This window comes from Hemibagrus wyckioides, linkage group LG25 (genome assembly GCF_019097595.1).
Source record: "Hemibagrus wyckioides isolate EC202008001 linkage group LG25, SWU_Hwy_1.0, whole genome shotgun sequence".
Lineage (NCBI taxonomy): Eukaryota > Metazoa > Chordata > Actinopteri > Siluriformes > Bagridae > Hemibagrus > Hemibagrus wyckioides.
Window position 1 is genome coordinate 4,594,839 of NC_080734.1, and position 26,821 is coordinate 4,621,659.

Genomic DNA, 26,821 nt, shown 5'->3' on the forward strand with positions numbered 1-26,821 from the left:
GCACAGGGGTGTGACTCCTGGAATATCAAGGCACTGAACGTGCAAAAGGGCGAGAAGAAGAAATCAGCTGAGGAACTTCAGCCACCTGAATATCTGAGTTTAGTTTCTACTCCACCAGCACCAGTCATGAAGAAGAGCCTGAGTAGCAAAACCTCTGAAAAGGAGAAATATGAAGCTCAAGAGAGGGTGTCAGAAGCCAGAGCTCCTACTACAGAAGCGGCTCCTGAGACTCCTGGGGCTGCGTTTCAGACGCCGGGGAATCTTTACTCTGCCATTCTGAGCCGCAACGAAGCTGTGAAAGATGCCACGAGACTGAAAGACTTCCTGGAGCTCCGGGACAAATACATGCGCAAGAAGGTGTTGTTTAAAGATCCACTGTTTCCTGCAGACGACTCGTCTCTTTACTACAGTCAGAAGTTCCCTCTCAATCTGGTGTGGAAGCGTCCCTCGGTGAGTGGACCACACCGCACCTTCTCTCTCATCACACACCAGCATCATGTCATCATGTCACTACTCCAGAGTCTTATTTATATTTCATTCTGGCTTTGAACCATTGTGATTATCACTTTTCCTTTCCAAAGGAAGAGAAAGAATCGCTTTATAATGCATTATACCACACCGCAGATTCTGATTGGTCAGCTGATTCGTTTTCTAAAGCAGCAGCTTTGATTGCGCTCGTTCTAATACGTTGGCGTTTCTGTAGCAACAGCTCATACGTGTACAGCAGATGGATTAAAATAAGTGTTGTTACTTAACAAGAACGGTGTATAATCAAGTTATTTTTCTGTATATACACTATATTGTCAAAGTTTTGGGACACCTCTCCAAATCATTGAGTTCAGGTGTTGTTTTTTATCAAGGGGTTGGGCTCAGCCACTTAGACATTTTGGACAATTTCGTGCTCCCAAAAGATTGAGGATGACCCCTTCCTGTTCCAACATGACTGCACACCAGTGACCAAAGCAAGGTCCATAAAGACATGGATGAGTGAGTTTGGTGTGGAGGAACTTGACTGGCCTGCACAGAGTCCTGACCTCAAACCCATAGAACACCTTTGGGATGAATTAGAGTGGAGACTGTGAGCCTGACCTTCTCGTCCAACATCAGTGCCTGACCTCACAAACGTGCTTCTAGAGCATGCTTTGTGCACTGGTTTGCAGTCATGTTGGAACAGGAAGGGGTCATCCCCAAACTGTTCCCACAAAGTTGGGAGCATGAAATTGTCCAAAATGTCTTGGTATGAAGCTGAAGCATTAAGCGTTCCTTTAACTGGAACTAAGGGGTCCAACACCCGGCTCTCATTATTAAATAAAAAAAAATGTAATATTGTGATATTAAAATATATATATGTGATATAAAATTGTGATATTAGAAGAAATAAAACACTGTATGGTTATAGGAAGGTTTGGGATGCCAGCAGTAACATTGATTATTTTCCATAAAGTGAAGACCCTGAATGTAGCTTACAGTCACTCTATTTAGCGCATGCTTCATGACAGATGATATAATGCAGACGTTACTGAATGTCATAACAAGACTTTTGTCTCTGAATGGCTAGAATGTTTTCATTAAAAAATTAGTTTCACTTATCATGACAAATAGAAACCAAACAAATGACAATGCACACGATATGCTTATGACACGGTTATGTCAGTCTTATGGAGCAGTGTTGAGCAAAGTGTGTCTGTTCTGATGGTGGAATGGAAATGAACTTATGAGACGTTTTCAATCAGTGTAAAGAAATGAGTGATGTTGTGTCTGTGAGTCTGATCTAAAACGAGTCTGTCGTCTTTCAGTGTGTTTTAGACGTGTGTTTTTCCCTCTGTTGGAGAACCTTACACAGAATTTTACTGGTTGAAGATGAAATCTGAGCTGCTTTTTAGATGAACAAGCACTTGGAGAACATCTCAGAGAGCAGAAATGGGTTTGAGATCAACATTTACTTTGAAGATACAAACATTTCTGTGGGAAAAAATGAACTGTTTTTGTTGTTTTGGAACTTTTCTTTTCATGACCAAAACACTCAGTCTTCAATATAGACACAGGAGAACACTCCATATTTTGGCCCCCAGGAAAAAGAGTTAAGAGTTCTGCAGAAAATTTCCCCAAAAACCTTAAAAACATTTTATTCCACCACTGCTTCATAAGATTGACATAACTATGTCATGATGCATAAATATATGTATGCATAAAGGCGCACTATGTTAAATCGTAATCCCTGTCATCTACTGCTGTAGAGACCAGTCTGCAGATTCAGCTTACTTCCTGTCAGCTCTGCTGTGTGACGAAATAAGAATAATAAATAAATAAATAAATGCTGCAGGAATGTGAGAGTGATCACATGCTGCTCAGGATCTTAAAACAGTGTTGTGGCTCTCAGACAGCTGACACTCCATGCCTCACAGAGACTGAGAGAGAGAGAGAGAGAGATAAGGAGAGAGAGAGAGAGAGAGAGAGAAAGAGATAGGGAGAGAGCATGAAAGAAAGAAAGAAAGAAAGAAACAGAGAGAGAAGACAAAAAGAAAGAAAGAAAGAAAGAAAGAAAGAAAGAAAGAAAGAAAGAAAGAAAGAAAGAAAGAAAAACAGAGAGTGATCCAGCAGCATGCTGGTTGGGATCTTAACACAGTTTTATGGCTCTCCGACAGCTGACACGAGAGAGAGAGAGAGAGAGAGAGAGAGAGAGAACAAACCTGATAATCTGAGGCTTTCACTGGCTGTGATTTACAGCTCGAGCAGAAGCTCAGACAGAAATGCAGTGGTGAAGCACAGAGCTCAGAACACTTCTCATAAACAGATCAAATCTCACACAGAGTCTGCAGTACCGGTGCTCTGTTACTGTCTGAGCTGGAACGTTAACTTTCAATTCATGACCAGCTTAATGTCTTATTAACTTCGAGAGAGAGAGAGAGAGAGAGAGAGAGAAGAGGATAAAAGGATATAAAAGCTTCACTTTTAATTCATTAGTAAATAAAAAATCCTAACAGTTAGCATTTCGCTGTGGTATAAGACGAATAAAACACTGTGCTATGAGTGAATAATAATTAACAAAACATTTGCACTATGTAGCTTCACTATGCCATCACTGATGATTCTCAGCACATTATAGCGCTACACAGGCTGTACTATTACGTTTTAGTATATTTCATTTCTAAACATGCAGCTCTTTTGTACATCTGATGTTTACCACACTGCAGATGTCACTAGGATATGTGTTTATAATCGCATTACTGTACTACAAGTGAAAAAAGGGATCTTCAAGACTTCCCTGCTTTGGCTTTACATCGAACCATCAAAGTTCCTGAGCAAACTAAATAAAGGTTTCTTTATTTAATTAAATATATATATATATATATTGTATATATACATAGATATATGTATATATATATATATATATATATATATATATATATATATATATATATATATATATATATATATATATATATATATATATATATATATATACAGGGGTTGGACAATGAAACTGAAACACTGGCCAATTTAGTGTTGGAGGTTTCATGGCTAAATTTGACCAGCCTGGTGGCCAATCTTCATTGGTTGCACATTCCACCAGTAAGAGCAGAGTGTGAAGGTTTAATTAGCAGAGTAATAGCACAGTTTTGCTTAAAATATTGCAATGCACACAACATTATGGGCAACATATCAGAGTTCAAAAGAGGACAAATTGTTGGTGCACGTCTCGCTGGCGCATCTGTGACTAAGACAGCAAGTCTTTGTGATGTATCAAGAGCCACGGTATCCAGGGTAATGTCAGCATACCACCAAGAAGGACGAACCACATCCAACAGGAGTAACCGTGGACGCAAGAGGAAGCTGTCTGAAAGGGATGTCCGGGTGCTGACCCGGATTGTATCCAAAAAACATAAAACCACAGCTGCCCAACTCACTGCAGAATTAAATGTGCACCTCAACTCTCCTGTTTCCACCAAAACTGTCCGTCGGGAGCTCCACAGGGTCAATGTACATGGCCGGGCTGCTATAGCCAAACCTTTGGTCACTCATGCCAATGCCAAACGTCGGTTTCAATGGTGCCAGCAGCGAAAAACTTGGGCTGTGGACAATGTGAAACATGTATTGTTCTCTGATGAGTCCACCTTCACTGTCTTTCCCACATCCGGGAGAGTTACGGCGTGAAGATGGTTTGGGCTGCAATATCATGGCATTCCCTAGGCCCAATACTTGTGCTAGATGGGCGCGTCACTGCCAAGGACTACCGAATCATTCTGGAGGACCATGTGCACCCAATGGTTCAAACATTGTATCCTGAAGGCGGTGCCGTGTATCAGGATGATAATGCACCAATACACACAGCAAGACTGGTGACAGAGTGGTTTGATGAACATGAAAGTGAAGCTGAACATCTCCCATGGCCTGCACAGTCACCAGATCTAAATATTATTGAGCCACTTTGGGGTTTTTTTGGAGGAGCGTGTCAGGAAACGTTTTCCTCCACCAGCATCACGTAGTGACCTGGCCACTATTCTGCAAGAAGAATGGCTCAAAATCCCTCTGGCCACTGTGCAGGACTTGTATCCGTCATTCCCAAGACGAACTGATGCTGTATTGACCGCAAAAGGAGGCCCTACACCATACTAATGAATTATTGTGGTCTAAAACCAGGCGTTTCAGTTTAATTGTCCAACCCCTGTATATATACACTTATTTGACCCTTCGGGTTATTTTTTCCCTATCATAATTCATACATTAATTTACAAACTTGTACTTAGAGTAGTCATTATTTATTCACATGTGAATCCATAAGATTCACGTCATAGTTAAGGTTGGTTCTTCATTTGTTCATGCCTGTACTCATTATTAGTTCATGTTACAGATAAGTAGGTGTTCAGTTTAACTCAATTTATTTGTATAGCACTTTTAACAATGGACATTGTCTTAAACAGCTTTAGAGATGTATAGAAACATAGAATAAAAATGATAAAGTTTAAAGTTACTATTTACCCCTAATATATTTATCCCTAATGAGCAAGCCTGAGTTATTAACTCAGGTATTAGTGCAGCATTATTCATGGACTTTTACTGTGAAATCATTCTTAGCTTCTTATAAAATCTTGTTAAAAGCCCTTTCTGACTATTAAGAACCTTTCTCAATAATTTTCCATTTTTTTGCATTGTGCACTTACACACTTACACTATATTGCCAAAAGTTTTGGGACATCTGCCTTTACCTGCACATGAATGTAATATGGAGTTGTCCCTCCCTTTGTAGCTATAACAGCTTCAACTCTTCTGGGAAGGCTTTCCACAAGGTTTTGGAGTGTGTTTATGGGAATTTTTGACCATTCCACTAGAAGAACATTTGTGAGGTCAGTCACTGATGCTGGATGAGAAGGTCTGGCTCACAGTCTCCGCTCTAATTCATCCCAAAGGTGTTCTATGGGGTTGAGGTCAGGACTCTGTGCAGGCCAGTCAAGTTCCTCCACACCAGACTCACTCATCCATGTCTTTATGGACCTTGGTATGAAGCTGAAGCATTCCTTTCACTGGAACTAAGTGGCCAAGCCCAACCCCTAAAAACAACACCTGATTGCCATGATTTGGAGGGGTGTCCCAAAACTTTTGGCAATATATCGTATATATAATTATATAACACCATTTATTTAATCTCTATCATGTCACTTTTTCCACAGCATAAAAACATTCACATTAACTTTCAGATTTTCTCTAGACTAGTTGTAGAACAGCCGTATCCTCTGATTTACAGGTTTGCGTGTTATAGGAAGTGATTGACAGGTGGTATATAAATTTAGTAGTGAAGCTGATATGGTGGCACTAATGTAGTACACCGCTGACAGTCGTCATGTTACAGGCTCTTCATTAAACCTGTGGTTTCAAGGCTGGACTTCACAGACACCCTGCAGTAAAGAGATGTAAGTGACACACTGACAGGAGAACGGAAATGTCAGTGCGGATGTATGGCATGCACGACGTGCTACACTCTCTAGCTGTGTGTGTATGATCTTTTAATTTACAGTGCAGTGGAGCTAAAAGGAAACGAACTGCTGAAGGCCATTGAGGTGTGTCACACAACAGCTGCAGCGGGTCTGTAAACGTCTGCAGCTGTATTTCACACAAAAGGCTTCAGAGATGCTACTAAAAGATCATTTTTGAGCTTAAATCTAAAAACACCTCAGTTTGGAGTTAACTGCTCCTCACAAATAACACTAATCATTAATAATCAAGTGTGTTAGCTTCATTACCATAAAAAAAACCTTTAGTTTTTCTGTTATTTTCTTTCTTTCTTTTCTTTTTCTCTTAAAATCCAAGTTTTAAAAATGTCACCTTTTTGCTTATAGTGATCTACATTAAGCTTGAAGAAGTCTTATACTGAAACCACGAGTTAGATTTAACCCTTTAACAGCAGGCGCACAATACAATACATGCACAAAAGATGTAAATCCTTAATAACTGGATCACATTCAACCAAAAGTCACAGATTTTTAGGTCAATTGAGTTGCCAGGTTCAGTTTAAGGTAACAACATAAGCACCTTTACACCACAATGGACCAAAAGTATTCAGTAATTTTACTGCTCCAGCTACAAAGCAAAGCACATTTTGATTGAAGTGCTTAGATATAAAATTACAATCAAATATGTTTATACACAGATCAGCCATAACATTATGAACACTGACAGGTGAAGTGAATAAGACTGATGATCTCCTCATCATGGCACCTGTTAGTGGGTGGGATATATTAGGAAGCAAGTGAACATTTTGTCCTCAAAGCCGGTGTGTTAGAAGCAGGAAAAATGGACAAGTGTAAGGATTTGAGCGAGTTTGACGAAGGGCCCAATTGTGATGGCTAGACCACTGGATCAGAGCATCTCCAAAACTGCAGCTCTTGTGGGGTGTTCCTGGTCTGCAGTGGTCAGTATCTATCAAAAGTGGTCCAAGGAAGGAACAGTGTTGAACCGGAGACAGGGTCATGGACGGTCAAGGCTCATTGATGCTCGTGGGGAGAGAAGGTTGGACCGTGTGATCCGATCCAACAGACAAGCTACTGTTGCTCAAATTGCTGAAGAAGTCAATGCTGGTTCTGAAAGAAAGGGGTCAGAATACACAGTACATGATGGGTCAGGGCTGTTTTGGCAGCAAAAGTTGGGACCAACACAATAACAGGCAGGTGGTCATAATGTTATGCCCGATCGGTGTATCTGTGCTCTCTTGTCTTACAGTATAAGTGGCCAATGGCTGTAGCAGTATTGCAAATATATAAAAGAATGATTTATAAATAGTAATAATATAGTTATAAGCATAAAAGTAGGCGAATGCTGATTGATATGTCACAGTTATTGCACTTGGAAAAATATTAGATTAAATTGCACTTAGGGAGAAGACAGTGAGCTGCACATATGTATGTCCAGAATGTGTGTAAAATGAGCTGATGTCCATAATGGCAAGCTACAGAGTAATGTGAGCTGCCCTGCTGGTGGGAGGAGTGAAGACCAGTGTGCAGTGAGCCAGTGTTTACCCTTTCACACTTAAGTTATTTATACTCATATTCAGATGCTTTCAATTTTCTCTGTTGTCCTGCGCAATATATATACGGATTTTGATTCTGTTTAAATCTCTAAATATCAGGCCACAGAAAATGCAGGTTAGTTTTCTTTTGTAAACCAGAAGCAAACAATTCCAAAATGTTAAGCAGGTCAGGTTACGTACAATCAACGATACTTGTCATGAGTCATGAAGCAGAAACTAGAAACCTACTCGTAACTATATGACTGAATGAACTGAGAGTCTGTATATACTGTAAGGCGGTGATAGAGTGATTATGTCCAGGTATGTGATCAATAGTGCATTAAAGGTGAATGTGAACTTTACAGCTGTTTCATCCTAATCTGTTTTATACTATGCACTACTTATACTATGCGCTAAGATTATGTAATCCTTCTGCTAAGAAAAAGTACAAGCTTTTTAAAATACAGTGGTACCTTGGCATACGAATGCCCTCCTTTGCCAATTTTCACCTTAAGAATTTAAAATTTGCAAGAAATTTGCATCGACATATGAACCATTTTCAGCATACGAACAGGGTGAACATAGCTATGATTCAATTGCCCAACCCTAATCCTCCAATCAACAAACCAGAGCCTTAACCACTTGAGCCGGCACTGCCCTTTGGGTGGCTGGAATGGATTATCTGCATTTACATTAGTTCTTCTGGGAAAATTCATTTCGCAATACACATTTTCGCCTTAGGTACTCGCCTCCAGAACGAATTAAATTCCTATACCCAGGTTCCACTGTACTAGGAGATATGAATGTACACGCCCTTTAATGGAAGAGAACGTTGTTGCCTAGTTACGCACACCATCACATAAACAACATAAACTTCTCTTTGCGTTTCAGCTTAATATCATTCATTATTCATTACGTAATTTATTCAATTTTATTTAATTGACCATCCCTTCGATTTATTTTCCCTCTCTCTCTCTCTCTCTCTCTCTCTCACACACACACACACACACACACACACTCAACAGTTAATAGTCATTCCACAAATATTGCACGTGTGTATATACTGTATATATAAATAGAACTGTAGCATACGTACATACACTGTACATGCAGTCTACTGGAAATAGTAGACCATCTGGGTGCCTTTGGAAAGCTCTTTTTTAAAATACTACCATTTGGGACATGCTCATTCTAATCTTGGATACTATTTAGTCCAGATAGTTGGGAAATTGGGAAAATTGGATGCTGTAGCCATGTTTATAGTCTGTTTTGTGTACCATCATGTGGAAAGCCACTAAATTTTTTGTCTGTACCGCTTATCCGATCTATCCTCGGGTCACGGGGAGCCTGTGCCTATCTCCGGCGTCATCAGGCATCAAGACAGAATACACCCTGGACAACCCATCGCAGGGCACACACACACACACACAACAAGCAATTTAGAGACTCCAATCAGCCTAGTAGCATGTCTTTGTACTATGGGAGGAAACCAGAGCACCCGGAGGAAACCCACCAAGCATTCAAACTCAACACACACAGTGAGCGGGAACGAGACTCAAACCCAGGACGATGGAGATGTGAGTCGAACGTGCTAACCGGTGCCTGAGCTGAGTATGGGCTATATGGCTTCAGGAGTTCAGCAAGACAAAGTTCAGCTAAATCCACTCTTTTAACCATGCATAAAGCCAGAATTTGTAGAAGCTAATAGGCTAAAAGTCTGGAGGACTGAATTAAGATGGGTATGTGCTTGATCGAGCATCATGTATAACGCCTTGCATAACATTGCTGATATGCTGATATGCTATTTTACAACAGTTACATGCACAAAAATCAAATAACAGACCAACACACCAAAGTCCACCGTGTTTCACACCACACACACTTTATTTAGGAAATCACTCTGATCAAATATTAAATTGTTCTCTTTTTCGGAAGCAGATGCTTTAATACAGCAATCGTCAAGTTCAGGTCAACTGAAGGTAGATCGTGGAACTAATTATCTAACAGCTAATCCTGAGTAGAACTGTTCAATATGTGATTCTGTGAAATATGTATTAACACATCCCCTTTCTTTTTCTTAACAGGAAATTTGTGACAATCCACAGTTCATTGTTGGAGGAGCAAACAGGATGGATATTTGCCAGGGAGACCTGGGTGAGTGGTTAATCTGATTTACTCATTGATCGGTTAATTAATTCATCTGAGAAATCCCAGAGGGTGTGGAACTAAAGGAACTACGCTCCCTGTAGTTTAATGAGGGTTGAATCATGTTAGTGTTGCTCTTTTGTTTGTTTTTCACTCTCACAGATGACCTTGAACTAGTTCATGTCTGTGTGCGTTCACACCTGCAGAAAATCACTTCCTAAATGTTGCCATTGTGAAATATTCCACTTGTTTTAGTAAATAATGAAGGCTATCTATTTCATAAGAGCTAACCATAAAGCCTGCTGACCCCAGGTCCAGGAGAATAGCAAGCACTAGTCAGAATGTGAAAGAGTGTACAATTAAACAGCTAAAGTCTCTCTTTAAAAGCCAAATAAAAGCCTGTAATATACAAAGCATGACACCAAGCTGTACATTAGACTGTTTACAGCTGCTATAACGCAAGCCGTAACAGGAACTAACTTGTTTTGCAGGGGTTCGTCAACATCCATAGAAAAGGTGAAAAAGTATGTCATTCAGCAATTAATAAAAAACATGAAATCATTGGAGACTTGGTTTGATTTAAGAGGAATAAAACGCGAGAATTAGTTTCAAGGTGATAAATGTAACTCCATGGGAACCGTATCACACCATTCTGGCCTTGATTGTTCCCCCAAATACTTTATTTATCACCGAGGCTATATATAATAGCCAGAAACTGGTTTGTTTATTTAAACACCATCTTCTATTCCCACAAATCACAATATAATAGGATAATTTGATTAAACACAGATGATGTCTGGTGTGAGTCTGCAGTCTCTCTCGGTCAGATACGTGACTCAAAGTGGCGTCTTTATGTCTCTGACATTTGCTAAACTTGGCAATCAGTTTCTTATCTCAGGCAAGATGGCCTTTTTAAAGAGAACAATAACAATAGAGAGATAATGCAGCACACACAGCATACCCTTGGTATATAGCCTTCAAGCTAAGATTAGACCTACATATACTGTATGTTGTTTAAAATAAGCAATCATTATCTAGGCATACAGGGTAACAGTTAATATAATGAGTAAGCTATAGTTTTTCTTTTTTATGATACAGGAACACTGAAATGAATAGTCAGTATTATGTTTCACTAAGCTACTACATATATCTGATGAGAGGCAAATGACCTTCAGAATGAGTATCAGAGAGGGACATTGTTATTGTTAGCACTGTTACAGTGCCCTTTAATAGGAGAAGACCAGTGACCCCAAAACATGTGGAATATACAGTCAGGTTTCACTGATAGCACAATGTTCAGCGAAAATGTTCAGCGATGTTCAAAATCATACTTGAGAAATCAAGCATAGAAGTAGGAATGATAGAATGTCCTGATGTTATAAAGCAAAAGCTAGCAATTGGTTTATAACTTTATGTTTGCATAGCTCTACACAAAATACTGAATATGTCCATTGTTCTGTGCTCATAAAAGAGATTAGCATGTAAACACCAATTTGATTTCTGGGTGAATCCCTGAGAATGACCATGCTTGTACTGCTATATCAAGATGCCAGTACTGAAATCCTACTTTAGCTAACTTGTGACAAATGTGAGCTTGATTACTTTTAGTAGCCGGCTAGCTATGTGCTAGGTAGCAGGAGTAAGGTTAATAAATATAATGTGACCTCTTGCTTTTGTAAGCCATAGCTAATCAATCAAAACCAGGGTTGTGGCTAAAAGGGGTGACTTCCACTTGGGACATTTAAGGATTCTTGGACTTCTTGTTGTTCTTCATCTTTGGGCTGCACCAGCTATGCATGAGCTGCATACTGCAAAGGATCATTGGTCCACTTATTGGATCTGGTACAGGTTTTATACCTGATGCCCTTAATGACACAACCCTCCAATTTTATCCAGGTTTGAGACCGGCACTGCAAGTACACTGGCTTGTGCAACCCCCAGTGGTTGGGCCGGTTCTCTGCACAGGAATCAAGTCAGGGTTGTGGTAGTGAAAGCATGATTTCCTAGACGCTGGGCCACCGGGATTCCATTTAAGATACTTTATTGAAAAAGTAGCATGTTCTTAAATAATATTACTTCTTAATTAAGACATTGTGTCTAATTGGTAGGCCATTTACATTAAAAATGTACATGTTTTTAAGGTTCCAACTGCTTTAAGTCTTTTGAATAAAGTTAAAGAAAGTGAAAATGGGAAGTAATCACTTTACTGGCTGTGACTAGTTTCCAGAGTGTAACGTTTGATAGACACAGACAGCTGATACTCAGTAGCACTTCTCAAGGCCAGGTGGGAATGGGTAAGAGTGAGAGAGGGGGAGCAAAAAATTCTGTCCATAGCCTAAGGTTATCAGGACATGTGCTGAATCACTAGATCTATTAGCCATGGGATCCCGTGATATAACAAGCCACCATCGGGCAGGCTGACAGAACTGAAAAGGGTTGGGGGGAAACACATGAGGAGAATTCTGTAACCTCAGCCATGAGCATCCATTTTCAGCTTGTTGACTGATGAGCACAAACTTTTTAGACCTTGTGCTCAAGTCATATATCACACTGGGCAAATATAGATCAGTTACGAGATACAGATGAGCTGTAAATTTCATTCTAGGCTTAATCAGGGCAGCGTAATCACTGTAGGCCATAAATGAGAAGTGTTCTGTATTACTATGCAGGGTGTTTAAGGGAGTTTTCTAAACACATGCCAAATTCAAATTTGCTAAAACAAACCTGAAGGATTACCAACTGCAAATGTTGTTGGTTTTTTTTTCTTAGCATTTGTCCCACACACTTGCAGGGTCCGCTGTTTGTAGCGGATCAATTGACCCGCGCAATTTGGTCCCTCCTGTCTCAACCCTCCCATTTTTATCCAGGCTTGGGACTGGCACTGAGAGTCAACTCTTCTACCAACTGCAAATGTAAATGGAATTAAAAGCTAACTGGTTGCCTTTCAAACCTTTTAAAGCATCGATAAAACCTCAGATTTATTGTTGCACTTAAATCCAGTATCACCAGCTAATTGATTGAAGACCTCATCATGATGAATAGGATTATGTTCTTCAGTGAATCTCAGGGCTATGTCACCAGGAGAATAATTCCCCAGCATGGCCACTGTTGATGAATGGATATGGGGGAGGGGTCACACAAATATTGATCCCAATGGCATAGATTAGACCACCTTGTCTGGATTAGACATGCCAGGACCCATCAGTGGAGCCAGATGTGGAGATGGTGTCTGCAGATCACCAGGCCAATCCAGTCAGCAACATGAAGGCATCATGTGGGGTTACCACTTGCAAAGTGAAGGATAGTAATAAGATGCAAAGCCAGTTGGGTGTCAGGCATGTAATAGACAGTCTTAGACTGACTAGACCTTTGCAATGGAAGCTTGCTTTGGGAGCATGCAATGTCACTTTGCTGGTGTGGAAAGAGCCAGGATTAGTGGGTGAACTAAATGGAAAGGTGTGGAGTAGACACTTGATATCAGACACAGGTCTGTAGGCCTCAGACTCTTGGGGAGACTTACTAATCCCAGACTGAGTGCCTGAGTTGGAGTTTTAGATGGACATGAGGGCTGCCTCCATGTAGTTTTGATTGTTAGGTACAGTTCTCATGATGTTGGTCATAAGGCCAACTCCAAAATGCCCTGGTAGACCAGTAGTAAGGGAAACCATCAAGTTGAAAAATGAGGCCCTCTGAGTAATACTCATGGAAGACTCATATGAGAAGTATAGGACCGCCAGCAAAGATTGAGCATGGGAGAGCTAGTTTGGAGAGGCCATGAAAAAACTTTTGTTTAGAAAGATTTCAGACAAAAAGTTTTCAGACAAAAGGCTCTCCTCTCTGGTTACCTAATTTGACCTATAGTCACAAGCTTTAAGTAGTGATTGAACAGTACAGGTGGCAGAAATGAAGTTTCTGGGTTTACTCTTGTTGGTGCTTGGCACTCCAAGATAGTCTTGGAGTAGAGCCACTGTGCCTACTAATTGAGAAGATCCAGTTGAGGTTGTTCATGCAGCCTGATAAGGTCAGCCCTCAGGTACTATCTGCTGGACAGAGACTTCAGAGCAGACCCAGAACCTGCTGGAAGCATGGGCATCGAGACATATTTCATAGTCATTGTTTCCATAGGCTTGAACATTCGGAGCTTCCTCAGGAGAAGCTGGAATCTATGACCAGGGATAGTTAGGTCTGGGATAACCTCCTCAGCCTTTTGTCACTGCGACCCCCATTAGGAAAAGCGGATTACCAACCAATGTGTAAATCTCTGGACTCACTTCCAAAACCACACTACCTACAAGCAACTTCAAACAAAGCATACCATAGACAGATCAAATGATCAAGTTATACTCTGAAGTATGGTATCTTTTTGGGAGCACAACACAGTTTGGGCATGCATATCATACTTGTGTTCTTCCTTTCTTTTTAATTCTCCAGAATCAAAAAGTCTGAGCCATTGCTTACAAAATGGTTACCTTTGAGGATTCCTTTAATTTTTAATAATTGTTGACTATATTGTTGACTTATTGACTACATACAACCAATAAATGGTGGCAGTGGTAGCTCAAGAGGTTAAGGCTCTGGCTTGTTGATCAGGGTTCAAGACCCAGCGCCACCAAGCTGCCACTGTTGGGCCCTTGAGCAAGGACCCCCAACAACAGCCCGCTGCTCCAGGGGTGCTGCATCATGACTAACCCTTGTGCTTTGACCCCAATCCTCCAAGGATGGGATATGTGAAGCAAGAATTTCACTGTGCAGTAATGTATATGTGACAAATAAAGGCTGCTTAACTATATTAGTTGTTTCATTTGCACTACTTTTTGAATGGATTGTAAACCTATGTAAATAAATAATTTTCATTTAATATCCATACAATATGTCATTTTAATTTCTACACTTTGCAGGAGATTGCTGGTTCCTGGCTGCCATTGCCTGTCTGACTCTGAATGAAACCCTTCGGTACCGAGTCGTTCCACCAGACCAGAGCTTCACTAAGAACTATGCTGGCATTTTCCATTTCCAGGTTTGGGGGATCTTGCACCATGATGCTGTTTTCCTTTGATGAATAGGCATAGTTTAAGTTGAAACTAGATGATTTTGAATAATACAGTTTTTCTTTTACTGTATAGTTCTGGCGCTACGGTGAGTGGGTGGACGTCCTTGTGGATGATCGACTTCCCACATACAAAAACCGTTTGGTGTTTACTCGGTCTGGGAATAAGAATGAGTTCTGGAGCGCGCTTCTGGAGAAAGCTTATGCCAAGTGAGTTTACATAATAATATTTACAGTAGATTTTTCAAATATAAGAACTTCATGGTCTAACTTGTACTTGTATTACTGTACTTGTATGGGATTTAAGACTAGTGTAGTGCATAAGGAGCAGCTGGGAACTTTTTTTTGTTGGTCCTAGGCTGCATGGCTCCTATGAGGCTCTGAAAGGTGGAAATACTTTGGAGGCCATGGAAGATTTCACTGGAGGAGTAACAGAATACTATGAGATTACAGACGCACCCAAAGAAATATACAGCATCATGAGAAAGGCCTTGGAAAGAGGTTCACTTATGGGTTGTTCTATAGATGTAAGTGCATTTCATATTGGTTGCAATAAGATCTTTCTGATCTTGAAATTCTCTGTGAACATCTGTGATTACTTCATAGCAAAAAATACCTTGAATGAATCACAAACTCTTGAATGTTAATGCTGAGAGTACATGAGTTAATAACTGTGGATATGTTTTATGCTTTGGCATTTCCAGGGCTAACTCTTCAAAGAACTAATATCAAGTGCAGGGCAACAGGTCCACCTAAACACAGTGTTAACATTCTCCCAACTAATAAGAATTCTTTTTTGTTTTTAGGCTTTGGTACCAACTGCTAGTGAGACCAAAACATCTACAGGTCTAATGAGAGGCCATGCTTACTCAGTTACTGGTGTTGAGCAGGTAAGTGACCAATGTGATAACCAAGTCATGATGTCTATGCCACTCATCTTTAATACCAATCCTGCTATGCATTCTAATTCAGCTTTCTTTTGGGACTTACAGACCCTAGACAAATGGATCTTTGTAAATAGAGGACTGAGGCATCAAGTTAACCCTATTCAATTTTAATTAATTTTATTTGTATAGCACTTTCAACAATGAACATTGTCTCAAAGCAGCTCTACAAAACATAAGAGACAAAAAACATAGTGCAAAAAGTCCTAGATGTTAGACAAAATCATCCTTAGTGATCAAGCCTGAGGTGACTGTGGCAAGGAAAAACTCCTTTAGATGGTATGAGGAAGAAACCTTGAGAGGAACCAGACTCAAAAGGGAACCTCGTCCTCATTTGGGTGACACCGGAGAGTGTGATTATAAATTATTCTAAACACCAGACAGTGTGACATGAACAATGTCCATTCTGCAGTTATGTACAGTCAACCCTAATGAGCAAATGCTTTATTCCTAGCCCACACTTAACCCTAGCCCCACCTTATTCCTGCCTCAAAACTAACCCTAAACAAACCTTAACCTCTGCCCATTGCTAACCCTTGACCAACTTTAGCCCAACAATAGAGTTAAAATATAAAATTATTTGCACCTTCATGGTGTTATCATTGCCAGTATGCATAGAATAGACATCTGGCAGTTTACACACTATCTAAATTTGTTTATGTATATAATTTGGGCTCTATGAGGGTCCAAAAATGTTATGTTATGTTGAACAGTTTTGGAGTACTGATCGGTTTCTTTCCAGTAATAGGGCAAAGTGTGAAGGCTCTCCAAAGTAGGCTAAAATGCCAGACTTCTATGACCTCTTTCTATGGCATTATAGAGTGCAGAAACATGGGATAGTGTTGACTGAATGTCGTGATTACAATCCAGAGCTTTCTGGCTATTGGTCACTTCACAATTGCAGAAGATTCCCTTTTGCTAGTTAAATTTTAGCTTTATTAGCCCCACCCAATTCCTAACCTTAAAGCCAACTATCATTTTTGTCCAACACCTACCCTATGCTAGTCCTTAAGCTAGGCTAACCACAAAACCAACCCTAACTCATTGCCAACAATAATCCTAGTGTAACTGTAAGCATTAGGTAAACCATAACTCTAGACACACGCTAATAATAAGTCCACCTGTAAACATTGTAATCTTAATCCAATCCTAGCCTAGTCCTAACCATTCAGTCGTTCAAATATTAACATTAGCTGGGGTAAACATTTCTGCCTTGGCTGTCCCATGAATTAGTATTAATAAGTAATTTTTTCATCAAACAAAAAGTTAGAAATAGCCTTTATTTGTCACATATACATTACAACACAGTGAAATTCTTTCTTCGCATATCCTAACCTTGGGTCAGAGTGCAGGGTCAGCCATGATGTAGCACCCCTGAAGCAGAAAGGGTTAAGGGCCTTGCTTAAGGGCCCAACAGCAGCAACTTGATGGTGCTAGGGCTTGAACCCCCAATCTTCCAGTCAATAACCCAGAGCCTTAATTACTTGCGCCACCACTATCACCAAGAAGAAGATGTAAGTCTTCTTCTTTTAAATAGTTGTGTTGTATTTGCAGGGTAAACAGCAGGACGGCATGGACACCCGTATCCGCTTGGTCCGTGTCCGTGACCCGTGGGGAGTCGCTCCTCCACCATCTTGCAAGTGTAACGACTGGACAAAGCTTGCAACTACTGAAGAAGAAAAACAGAAACTTCAGCCTGTTGGGGCTGGAGAGTTTTGGTTAGTCCTCAGATTTCCTTAAAGAGTCAGGCTTTAGCTTAAAGGAATATTCCAGCTTGACATGTCATATAATGCTTGGCTTGGGTCAGTTTTTGTAAGCAGACATACAGTGTACATACGCTTCCTATTAGGAATATTGGTCATATTTTTGGGCGGCTAGAACGGATTATCTGCATTTACATTATTTCTGATGTATAATTTGTTTGCCAAGGTTCCACTGTATTAAATTTGTATTTGTCAGGATTCAGCAACTTCCCTTAGAATTCCATTATATGTGAGTTTCAAGGGCAAATGCGTTTAAGGTTTGGAGATTTTTTCTTTTTGGTAGATGGAAAGATATAGAAATTCTTACATATATTACAGATGCAGCAACTTAGTTGAAAAACAGTAAAATATTCATTTAATGTTGTTATGTGTAACAGCATGTCCAGTAGCACTGATTAAACCACAATATGGAATTTTATGGCAACCCTGCTTCAGATATCTTAATTGTTCTCGGCTCGCTCCTCCCGTCAGGATGTATTTTGAAGAGTTCCAGAAAACCTTCACCAAGCTTGAGATCTGTAATCTGACCCCTGACACGCTGCAGGATGACAATCTGCTCAAATGGACTGTATCAGTGAATGAGGGCCGCTGGGTGAGAGGCTGCTCCGCGGGCGGCTGCAGGAATTACCCAGGTGGAGCAGAGTGACACCATAATCAATAAAATACATCAGGAAGAGTGTGGATGTTATGTAAGGAATAAACACATCAGGGCATGCTGTTATTGGAAAATAATCAATGACAAGGTGGATTTACACTTCCTTCCTTCTCTTCACATTTCCTTCCTTCCTTCCTTCCTTCTTTCCTTCCTTGCTTACACACTTATTCCTTCCTTCCTTCTGTCCTTCCTTTTTTCTCTTCACACTTTCTTCCATCCTTTCTTTTTTACCTTCACACTTCCTTCCTTCCATCCTTCCTTTGTTCCTTCCTTCCTTCCTTTTCTCCCTTCACACTTATTCCTTCCTTCCTTCCTTTGTTCCTTCCTCTTTTCCCTTCACACTTCCTTCCTTCCTTCCTTCCTTTTTTCCCTTCACACTTATTCTTTCCTTCCTTCCTTCCTTCCTTCCTTCTTTTTTCCCTTCACACTTATTCCTTCCTTCCTTTCATGCTTCTTTCTTTCTTTCTTTCTTTCTTTCTTTCTTTCTTTCTTTCTTTCTTTCTTTCTTTCTTTCTTTCTTTCTTTCTTTCTTTCTTTCTTTCTTTCTTTCTTTCTTTCTTTCCTTCCTTCTTTTTTTCCCTACCCACGTCTTTCTTTCCTTCCTTCCTTCCTTCCTTCCTTCCTGCCATCATTCTTTTTTTCCCTTCTCACTTCTTTTATTCATTTTATGAAATAATGTGAGCATTTCCTATACAGTCCTTCTGAATGTTTATTATGAGAGAAATTTATCAGAACAAATAGATTAATTCCTGTAATTCACCTTGTAATCAGCACCATGCCGATGTCGTTTGGTTATAGAAAATTAATCAACAATTTCTCACCTGGAGATTCCATCACCGCTCTGGAATTAATGCCATTAACCTCATTTATTTACAACTGATTCAGAGACGTTCTGTATTTCTGTGAGACTGACACCTTCTTTGTCCGGCGTGACGCAGACACCTTTTGGACAAACCCTCAGTACCGGCTGCGTCTCACCGAGGTGGACGACGACGAGCCGGAGGACGGGGAAAAGGGCTGCACCGTGGTGGTGGCGCTCATGCAGAAGGGCAGGAGGAGAGAAAGTCACGCAGGAGCCACGCTCCACGCCATCGGCTTCGCCATCTACAAGGTAAACTGACTGAATTTACCAACATCATGTGATGGGGAACTGGACAGTTTACTTTGCCTTTACTTTTTAATATTTCAGTGTCACTGATGTTATTTCCCGTGTTTATTTCTCTAATCTCTGTCTCAGGTTCCGAAGGAGGTACGACTACGACTGAGTGACAGGATGCTATTTATCTCCTGATGTCAGATCTGTGCAGGAGATCAGACTTCTTTATTTACACACTGCAATCTAACAGCACATCTCCTGCACTCACACTCACTCTCATTTTCATTATTTCCTCCTTCCTTTTATTTGTTTTTCCTTTTTTCTGTTTGTCTTGTCATTTCATTTCTGTTGCACTCTCTTTCTTTCTGCTTTCTTATAATCTTTCTACTCTTTGCTTTGTATGTTTTCTTTTCTCAAACCTGTTTTCTCTGTTTCTCACTTTTTAATTCATTTTCCTGCTCAATATTTCATTTTTCTCGTCTTTTCCCCCATCACTTCCTGCTCATATCATTCCTTTCTTTATTTTACTTCCCTTAGCTTATTCCCTAGCTCATTCACTTTTTGTTCATTCTTTTGATCTTCTCTTTTCTTCCTTTGCTTTTCCATTTTTCTTCTCTCCATACCTTCCTTTCTTCATTTACTCCATATCCCTTCCTCTCTTCCTTCCTTCCATTCACACTTCCTTCCTTCCTTCCTTCCTTCCTTCCTTCCTTCCTTCCTTCCTTCCTTCCTTCCTTCCTTCCTTCCTTCTCTCGTTCCTTCCTTCTCTCGTTCCTTCCTTCCTTCCTTCCTTCCTTCCTTCCTTCCTTCCTTCCTTCCCTCCTTCCTCCCTTTTTCCTTTCACACTTCCTTCCTTCCTTCCTTCCTTCTTTTCTTCTTTTTTCCCTCCCTCCCTCATTCATTCCTTCCTTGCTTCCTTCCTTCCTTCCCCCTTTCCCTTCACACTTGTTTCCCTCCTTCCTTTTTTCCCTTCACCCTTCCTTCCTTCCTTTCTTCATTCATTTGTTCTTTCCTTCCTTCCTTCCTTCCTTTTTCCCTTCACCCTTCCTTCCTTCCTTCCTTTCTTCATTTGTTCCTTCCTTCCTTCCTTCCTTCCTTCCTTCCTTCCTTACTTTTTCCCTTCACACTTCCTTCCTTCCTTTTTCCTTGGTTCCTATTCTATTTTTATTTTGTATAATAAAAAGTAGTCATTTATTATTATATATTCGTATAAAACATATGAAAGCGATATTGTAAATTATTTTATTTATAGTCACTGCTAACATACTGACACTTAAATGAATATTCAGTAGGTCAGTTTCTAAATAATACATAGAAAGAGAAACAAATATAGAACATACAGATCTGTACTCAAAGACTTTCTATTTCCATCATCTCCAGTATTTTCACTTCCTCTGGTCTTTTTAACCCACAGATGCACGGCAACAAGCAGCACCTTCCCAAAGACTTCTTCCTGTACAACGCTTCCATCGCTCGCTGCAAATCCTACATCAACCTGCGGGAGGTGACGGAGCGTTTCCACCTGCGCCCCGGGGAGTACGCCATCGTCCCGTCCACCTTCGAACCTCACAACGAGTCCGACTTCCTCCTCAGGGTTTTCTCCGAGAAGAAGAGCACATCGGAGTGAGTTTCAGAGTCATGTGGGCACAGATCTGGTAGGAAGTCATGTTTTCAGGAGTGTGTGTGTGAGACATTTGTCACTTACAGTGCAGAGGATTTTTATTTTAAAACTAGATGCATCTCTTTCCACATGGTCATGCATTCTGATGGGAAATATATATTTTTCTGTGTTTATTTTCAGTGTGTTTGTTCAGTATCAGGTCATGTCTGGTCACTGTGTGTAGTTGATCAGTTCTTTATGATTTCTCTCAGGTTGCTGGGTGCAGTGATCGAGGCTGAGCCGTATTTGGTTAGTTATTTAACATCTCCATCTTTCACTTAAACCTGTGTGTCATTTTCTGTGCTATTGTTCTGCAAGGCTACTTTGTGATTATATATATTGTTAAAAAAATACGATACACTTTATGTTACGGTTTTCTTTTGTAGAAAGCTTTGATTTATGAGGTGGACATTTTTAATCGTCTTTCTTTTTCTCTTCAACAGTTGGAAAGTGAGAAGAAGAAAATCAAGGTGAAGCATTTTGATAAATCATGTCAGTGTGTTATCAATCAAATTCATACGACTTTACTTCGGATGAATTGAAGCAACTCCGCAACTAACTAGCTAACTAACTAACTAACTAAATAAATAAATAAATAAATGAATGAATAAATGTTTAGAAAAATGATCTGACACTTTTGTATGAATTAAAGCAACTCAACAAATAACTAATCAACTATCTATCTATAAATAAATAATGAATTAAATAAATAAATGTTTAGAAGAAATGATCTGGTACTTTTGTATGAATTAAAGCAACTCTGCAAAGAAAGAAAGAAAGAAAGAAAGAAAGAAAGAAAGAAAGAAAGAAAGAAAGAAAGAAAGAAAGAAAGAAATGAAAGAAAAATGTTTGACACTTATTTGATTTAAAGCAACTCTGCAAAACAACAAACAAATAAATAGATAAACAGATAAATAAATCTTTTTACTGTATACACAGTAGGCAAGAAAATAGAAATAAATTATTTAGAAGAAATGATTTAACAAAAAATGTCAAATGTCTATAAATTTTATAATAAACCTGTTTAACAAAATGTTTCAATAAAAGTTTGCATAAAAAATATGCAATAACAAAAAACATTTGTTTTAACTGCATTATTTCTCTCTGAGTGTTCAGTTGATCAGTTATTCATTAACAGATGAACCATAATGTCAGTAAACATCTATCTTTTTTTTTTTTAACTTTCAGCTCACTGAGGACGAAGAGACTGAGGAGGAGAAACAGTTCCGAGCCATTTTTCAGCAGATTTCTGGAGATGTGAGGTCAAAGATATCTAGTGTACGTGATCTCATCAGTGTCATGAAATCAGCTCTTATACTCACACCCTCCATGTGGATTTCTCTCTCAGGATCTGCAGATCAATGCCAAAGAGCTGACCAGCGTCCTGAACAATGCAGTGAGCCAATGTGAGAAATCCAATTCAGGAAAATGTGTAAAACATATAAAACATAAAATTCCCTGAACCGTCTCGGTTCACTTTTCTGTTCGTGTTCTCATCTGTTTGATCAGACAAAGTGCTGAAAGCCAAAGGATTCAGTCTGGATAGCTGCAGAAGCATGATAGCACTCATGGATGTATCCTTGAATTTTATTTCCATGCATGGATTCAGCTTGTTATAGAGAAACCTTGCTTGAGATGCTGCTGAGTGAGACAGAATACCAGATATAGACCTTGACCTTTGCTCTGTGAAAGACTGACGGAACAGGAAGATTAAACCTGCAAGAGTTCAAGCACTTGTGGAACAAGATCAAGCAGTGGAAGGTCAGTCTAATGGTCCGCTAGGCATGTAATGTCTAGCCAGAGCCTTGTTGGCAATTGAGCAAGACCCTTAACCCTCTTAGCTCCAGGGGTGCTGTATCATGTATTATATCATATCACCTGGAATATGTGAAGAAAAGAATTCCACTGTGCTATAATGTACACTATATTGCCAAAAGTTCTGGGACGTCTGCCTTTACATGCACATGAATGTAATATGGAGTTGTCCCACCCTTTGCAGCTATAACAGCTTCAACTCTTCTGGGAAGGCTTTCCACAAGGTTTAGGAGTGTGTTTATGGGAATTTTTGACCATTCCTCTAGAAGCACATTTGTGAGGTCAGGCACTGATGTTGGACAAGAAGGTCTGGGTCACAGTCTCCGCTCTAATTCATCCCAAAGGTGTTCTATCAGGTTGAGGTCTGGACTCTGTGAAGTTCCTCCACACCAAACTCACTCATCCATGTCTTTATGGACCTTGCTTTGGTCACTGGTGTACAGTCATGTTGGAACAGGAAGGGGTCATCTCCAAACTGTTCCCACAAAGGAGCATGAAATTGTCCAAAATGTCTTGTTATGACGCTGAAGCATTAAGAGTTCCTTTCACTGGAACTAAGAAGCCGAGCCCAACCCCTGAAAAACAACACCTGAGTTCAGTGATTTAGAGGGGTGTCCCAAAACTTTTGGCAATATAGTTTATGTGCGGTGATAATAAAGCCTTCTTATTCTTCTAAAAAAATCACTTTAAAAATGAGTGGTATTTTGTCTGCAGGAAATCTTTACTCGCTACGACACGGACAAAAACGGCACCATCAGCAGCTTTGAGATGAGAAATGCTGTTGCCGATGCAGGTACATGTCTCACACATAATATCCACTGTATCTACAATATCCACTGTATGTCCAGTGAAGCATGGTGGTGGGAGCATCATCTAAAGAAATATCCTTAACAGCATGTTTTCAGACTAATCTCCTTTTTAATCCTTTACTACTGACTTTTCCTGGATTTATACTGTATGTCTTAACTTATTATATTATGGTCATAAATTATGATAATAATAGCATCTTGAAGAATCTAGGAGATATCAGGACATATTTGTGGACGTGTGTTATAAAAACATATATTAACATTTTGTTTATTCTATATTTTACTCCCTCAGGTTTTCAGCTCAACCCTCAACTCCACGAAATCATCGCTATGCGTTATGCCAGTGAGCACCTGTACTTGGATTTCGACAGCTATATCTGCTGTTTAGTGCGACTCGAAGGGATGTTCAGTAAGTGTGCATGTTTTTCATAGTGACATGAAAGGAAACATCATGTATTACTACTATAATTATTATTGAGTAATAGTAAGAGTAGGAAGAGGAGGTGGAGGAGGAGGATTAGAGGTGATAGGAATAGGAGGAGGAACAGGAGTACTAGGAAAAGTACTAGGAGGAGCAGGAGGAGTATGAGTAGTAGAAGAAGAAGTAGGAGTAGTACTAGAAGGAGGAGGAAAAGTAGTAGGAGTAGATGGAGTAGTACTAGGAGGAGGAGAAATAGGAGGAGCAGGAATAGAAGAGGAGGAGGAGAATGAGTAAAAATAGTACTAAAATGAGGAGGAGTAAGAGTAGAAATAGTACTAGAAGTAGGAGGAGGAGGAGGACTAGAAATAGTACTAGAAGTAGGAGGAGGAGGAGGACTAGAAATAGTACTAGAAGTAGGAGGAGGAGGAGTAGAAATAGTACTAGAAGTAGGAGGAGGAGTAGAAATAGTACTAGAAGTAGGAGGAGGAGGAGTAGAAATAGTACTAGAAGTAGGAGGAGGAGTAGAAATAGTACTAGAAGTAGGAGGAGGAGGAGTAGAAATAGTACTAGAAGTAGGAGGAGGAGTAGAAATAGTACTAGAAGGATGAGGAGGAGGAATAAGAGGATGAGGAGGAGTACTAGGAGGAGAATGAGTGCTAGGAGAAGTAGAAATAGTACAAGAAAGAGGAGGAGGTGGAGGAAGAGTAGAAATAGTACTAGAAGGAGGAGGAGGAGGATTGCTAGGAGGAGTAGAAATAGTACAAAAAAGAGGAGGAGGTGGAGGAAGAGTAGAAATAGTATTAGAAGGAAGAGGAGGAGGAGTAGAAATAGTACTAGAAGGAGGAGGAGGATTGCTAGGAGGAGTGCTAGGAGGAGGAAGAGAAAGAAGAGGAGGAGTAGAAATAGTACTAGGAAGAGGAGGAGGATTGCTAGGAGGAGTAGAAATAGTACAAAAAAGAGGAGGAGGTGGAGGAAGAGTAGAAATAGTACTAGAAGGAAGAGGAGGAGGATTGCTAGGAGGAGTAGAAATAGTACAAAAAAGAGGAGGAGGTGGAGGAAGAGTAGAAATAGTATTAGAAGGAAGAGGAGGAGGAGGAGTATAGGAGGAGGAGGAGTAGAAATAGTATTAGAAGGAGGAGGAGGAGGAGGAGGAGTAGAAATAGTATTAGAAGGAGGAGGAGGAGGAGTACTAGGAGGAGGAGGAGGAGGAGGAGTAGAAATAGTACAAGCAAGAGGAGGAGGAGGAGATGGAGGAAGAGTAGAAATAGTACTAGAAGGAGGAGGAGGACGAATAGGAAGAGGAAGAGGAGTAGAAACGCCATCTTTAAATATCAACAAATATCACAAAATTCCTCCTCACAGTTAGAGTGATGTTCATCGGATCCTAAAGCATATATATTTTCTTACAGGAGCTTTCAAAGCTTTCGACAAGGACGGAGATGGTCTCATCAAGCTCAATGTCCTCGAGGTGAAAGTCAAAACTTACACAAATACAGTCTTTATTATTAAATGTCAGCACACGCCTCTTAACTCCTCCCTCATGTTTCCTCTGCAGTGGCTTCAGCTGACCATGTACGCCTAGGGATGGTCACACAGTAATCTTTCCATCTCCTAGACCAGTCCAAAGACTGCAGAGCAAGTGCTGATGACTCTACTAGACTTTTATCACAGATTACCAGACAAACAAGACTTTTTTGTTATTTTTAAGAAGACCGTGATCCATTTGTTTACTCCAGGGACAGTGCTGCTTCATTATATAGCACACTTTGTGAAGTTAATTATTCCCTTTTTATTGTCTCTAATCTGTTTCTATGATGGCTCATGGGGGAAAACAACACAATTCCAATGATCTCATTTATGAAACTGATTCGAATAAAGGATTTGATCTGGAGTTTTATTTCAGTTTGAGTTGATGTTATCATTAGTCATGGCTTACTGAACCAGTATCTAGAGATATTTATTGATAGAGATTTTAAGAGCACTTCTGCAAGATGTCTGCCAAATGCCTTAAATGTAAAAGTTGTAAAGTGTTCAGTCATTTGGAAGGAGGCTGAGAAGTGCAAAAGGAAAAAAGACAAATCCGAAAACACAAGGAGAATTCAGACAAACTGGAAAAGGTAAAGGTATAGTTTGTGAATGGAATTCTTCCCTCTGATTGGTCGAGACATCTGTCACTCAGGATATACTGAAGTAGGAAATTGTGTATCTAACTTTATTTCTTGTACATGTGTGGAGTTCTGCCTTCAGTTTAAACCATATGTTTCCAGTAGTGCAACTTTAAATCTTACAGAAAATAACAAACATATATTTATATTTATAAGAAAATGGATTTCATTCATACTTTGAGGAAGGATGGCATGATTTTGGATATACTGATAGCGTATCATGGCGTAAAGATTAGTTTGCGATCTCTAAAAACACACCAGAAGAATGCAGGAATGTTCGGAAGACCAAACTATTCCAGATTAAAGGATGTAAGGAGCGCTATAAGAGCAGAGCTGTGTTCATACACACACCAATCCACTTTCTACTGCCAAAGCCTGCTGGACTTCCTGTAGGTCCTGAGTGACAGATGTCTCATCCAATCAGAGGGAACAATTCCATTCACAAACTTTACCTACCTTTTCCAGTTTCTCTAAATTGTCATTTTGTTTTTGTTATTTTGTGTTTTGATTTATTTCGATTTGCACTTCTTGTCATACTTTTAAAGGAGAATTGTTTTAAAAAATGCAACTGAGAATAATTCATTCACAAAATCAATTTCTTACATTCACACAACTTTAGTGTGTTTTGGATTGGATAAGAAAGCAATTATTAAATGTTTCTCATGCTAGTTCCTGCGTACGAAGACTCCTAACCTGGAATATCCAGTGTCTGATGTAGAGGAAAGAGAAGAAGAAGAAAGATCTCCGTGGACCCGAGCTCAGCAAGCGATGTCACATTGACATGGACGCTCAGTGGACAG

General features: G+C 39.9%; 1 protein-coding gene across 1 annotated transcript; it reads left to right on the top strand.

Moving 5' to 3' along the window:
* On the top strand, positions 1-25,766 carry capn3b (calpain 3b). Its single transcript, XM_058379617.1, has 21 exons — positions 1-450; positions 9,586-9,655; positions 14,545-14,663; positions 14,770-14,903; positions 15,052-15,220; positions 15,500-15,583; positions 17,192-17,355; positions 17,872-18,032; positions 18,994-19,166; positions 19,293-19,304; positions 20,566-20,774; positions 21,024-21,060; positions 21,255-21,281; positions 22,000-22,068; positions 22,160-22,217; positions 22,321-22,385; positions 22,504-22,572; positions 23,341-23,419; positions 23,728-23,844; positions 25,266-25,324; positions 25,412-25,766. Exons 1-21 carry the CDS (start codon positions 127-129, stop codon positions 25,436-25,438), a joined length of 2,226 nt encoding a protein of 741 aa, XP_058235600.1. The 5' UTR covers positions 1-126; the 3' UTR covers positions 25,439-25,766.
* Positions 25,767-26,821: the final 1,055 nt, after the last annotated feature.

Excerpts from the sequence above, each read along its gene's own strand:
- capn3b (XM_058379617.1), top strand. The coding sequence starts at position 127 with ATGAAGAAGAGCCTGAGTAGCAAAACCTCTGAAAAGGAGAAATATGAA. Across the intron at positions 18,033-18,993 it reads CGGCTGCAGGAATTACCCAG|ACACCTTTTGGACAAACCCT; the intron begins GTGGAGCAGAGT and ends GGCGTGACGCAG. Across the intron at positions 22,386-22,503 it reads GCATGATAGCACTCATGGAT|ACTGACGGAACAGGAAGATT; the intron begins GTATCCTTGAAT and ends GCTCTGTGAAAG.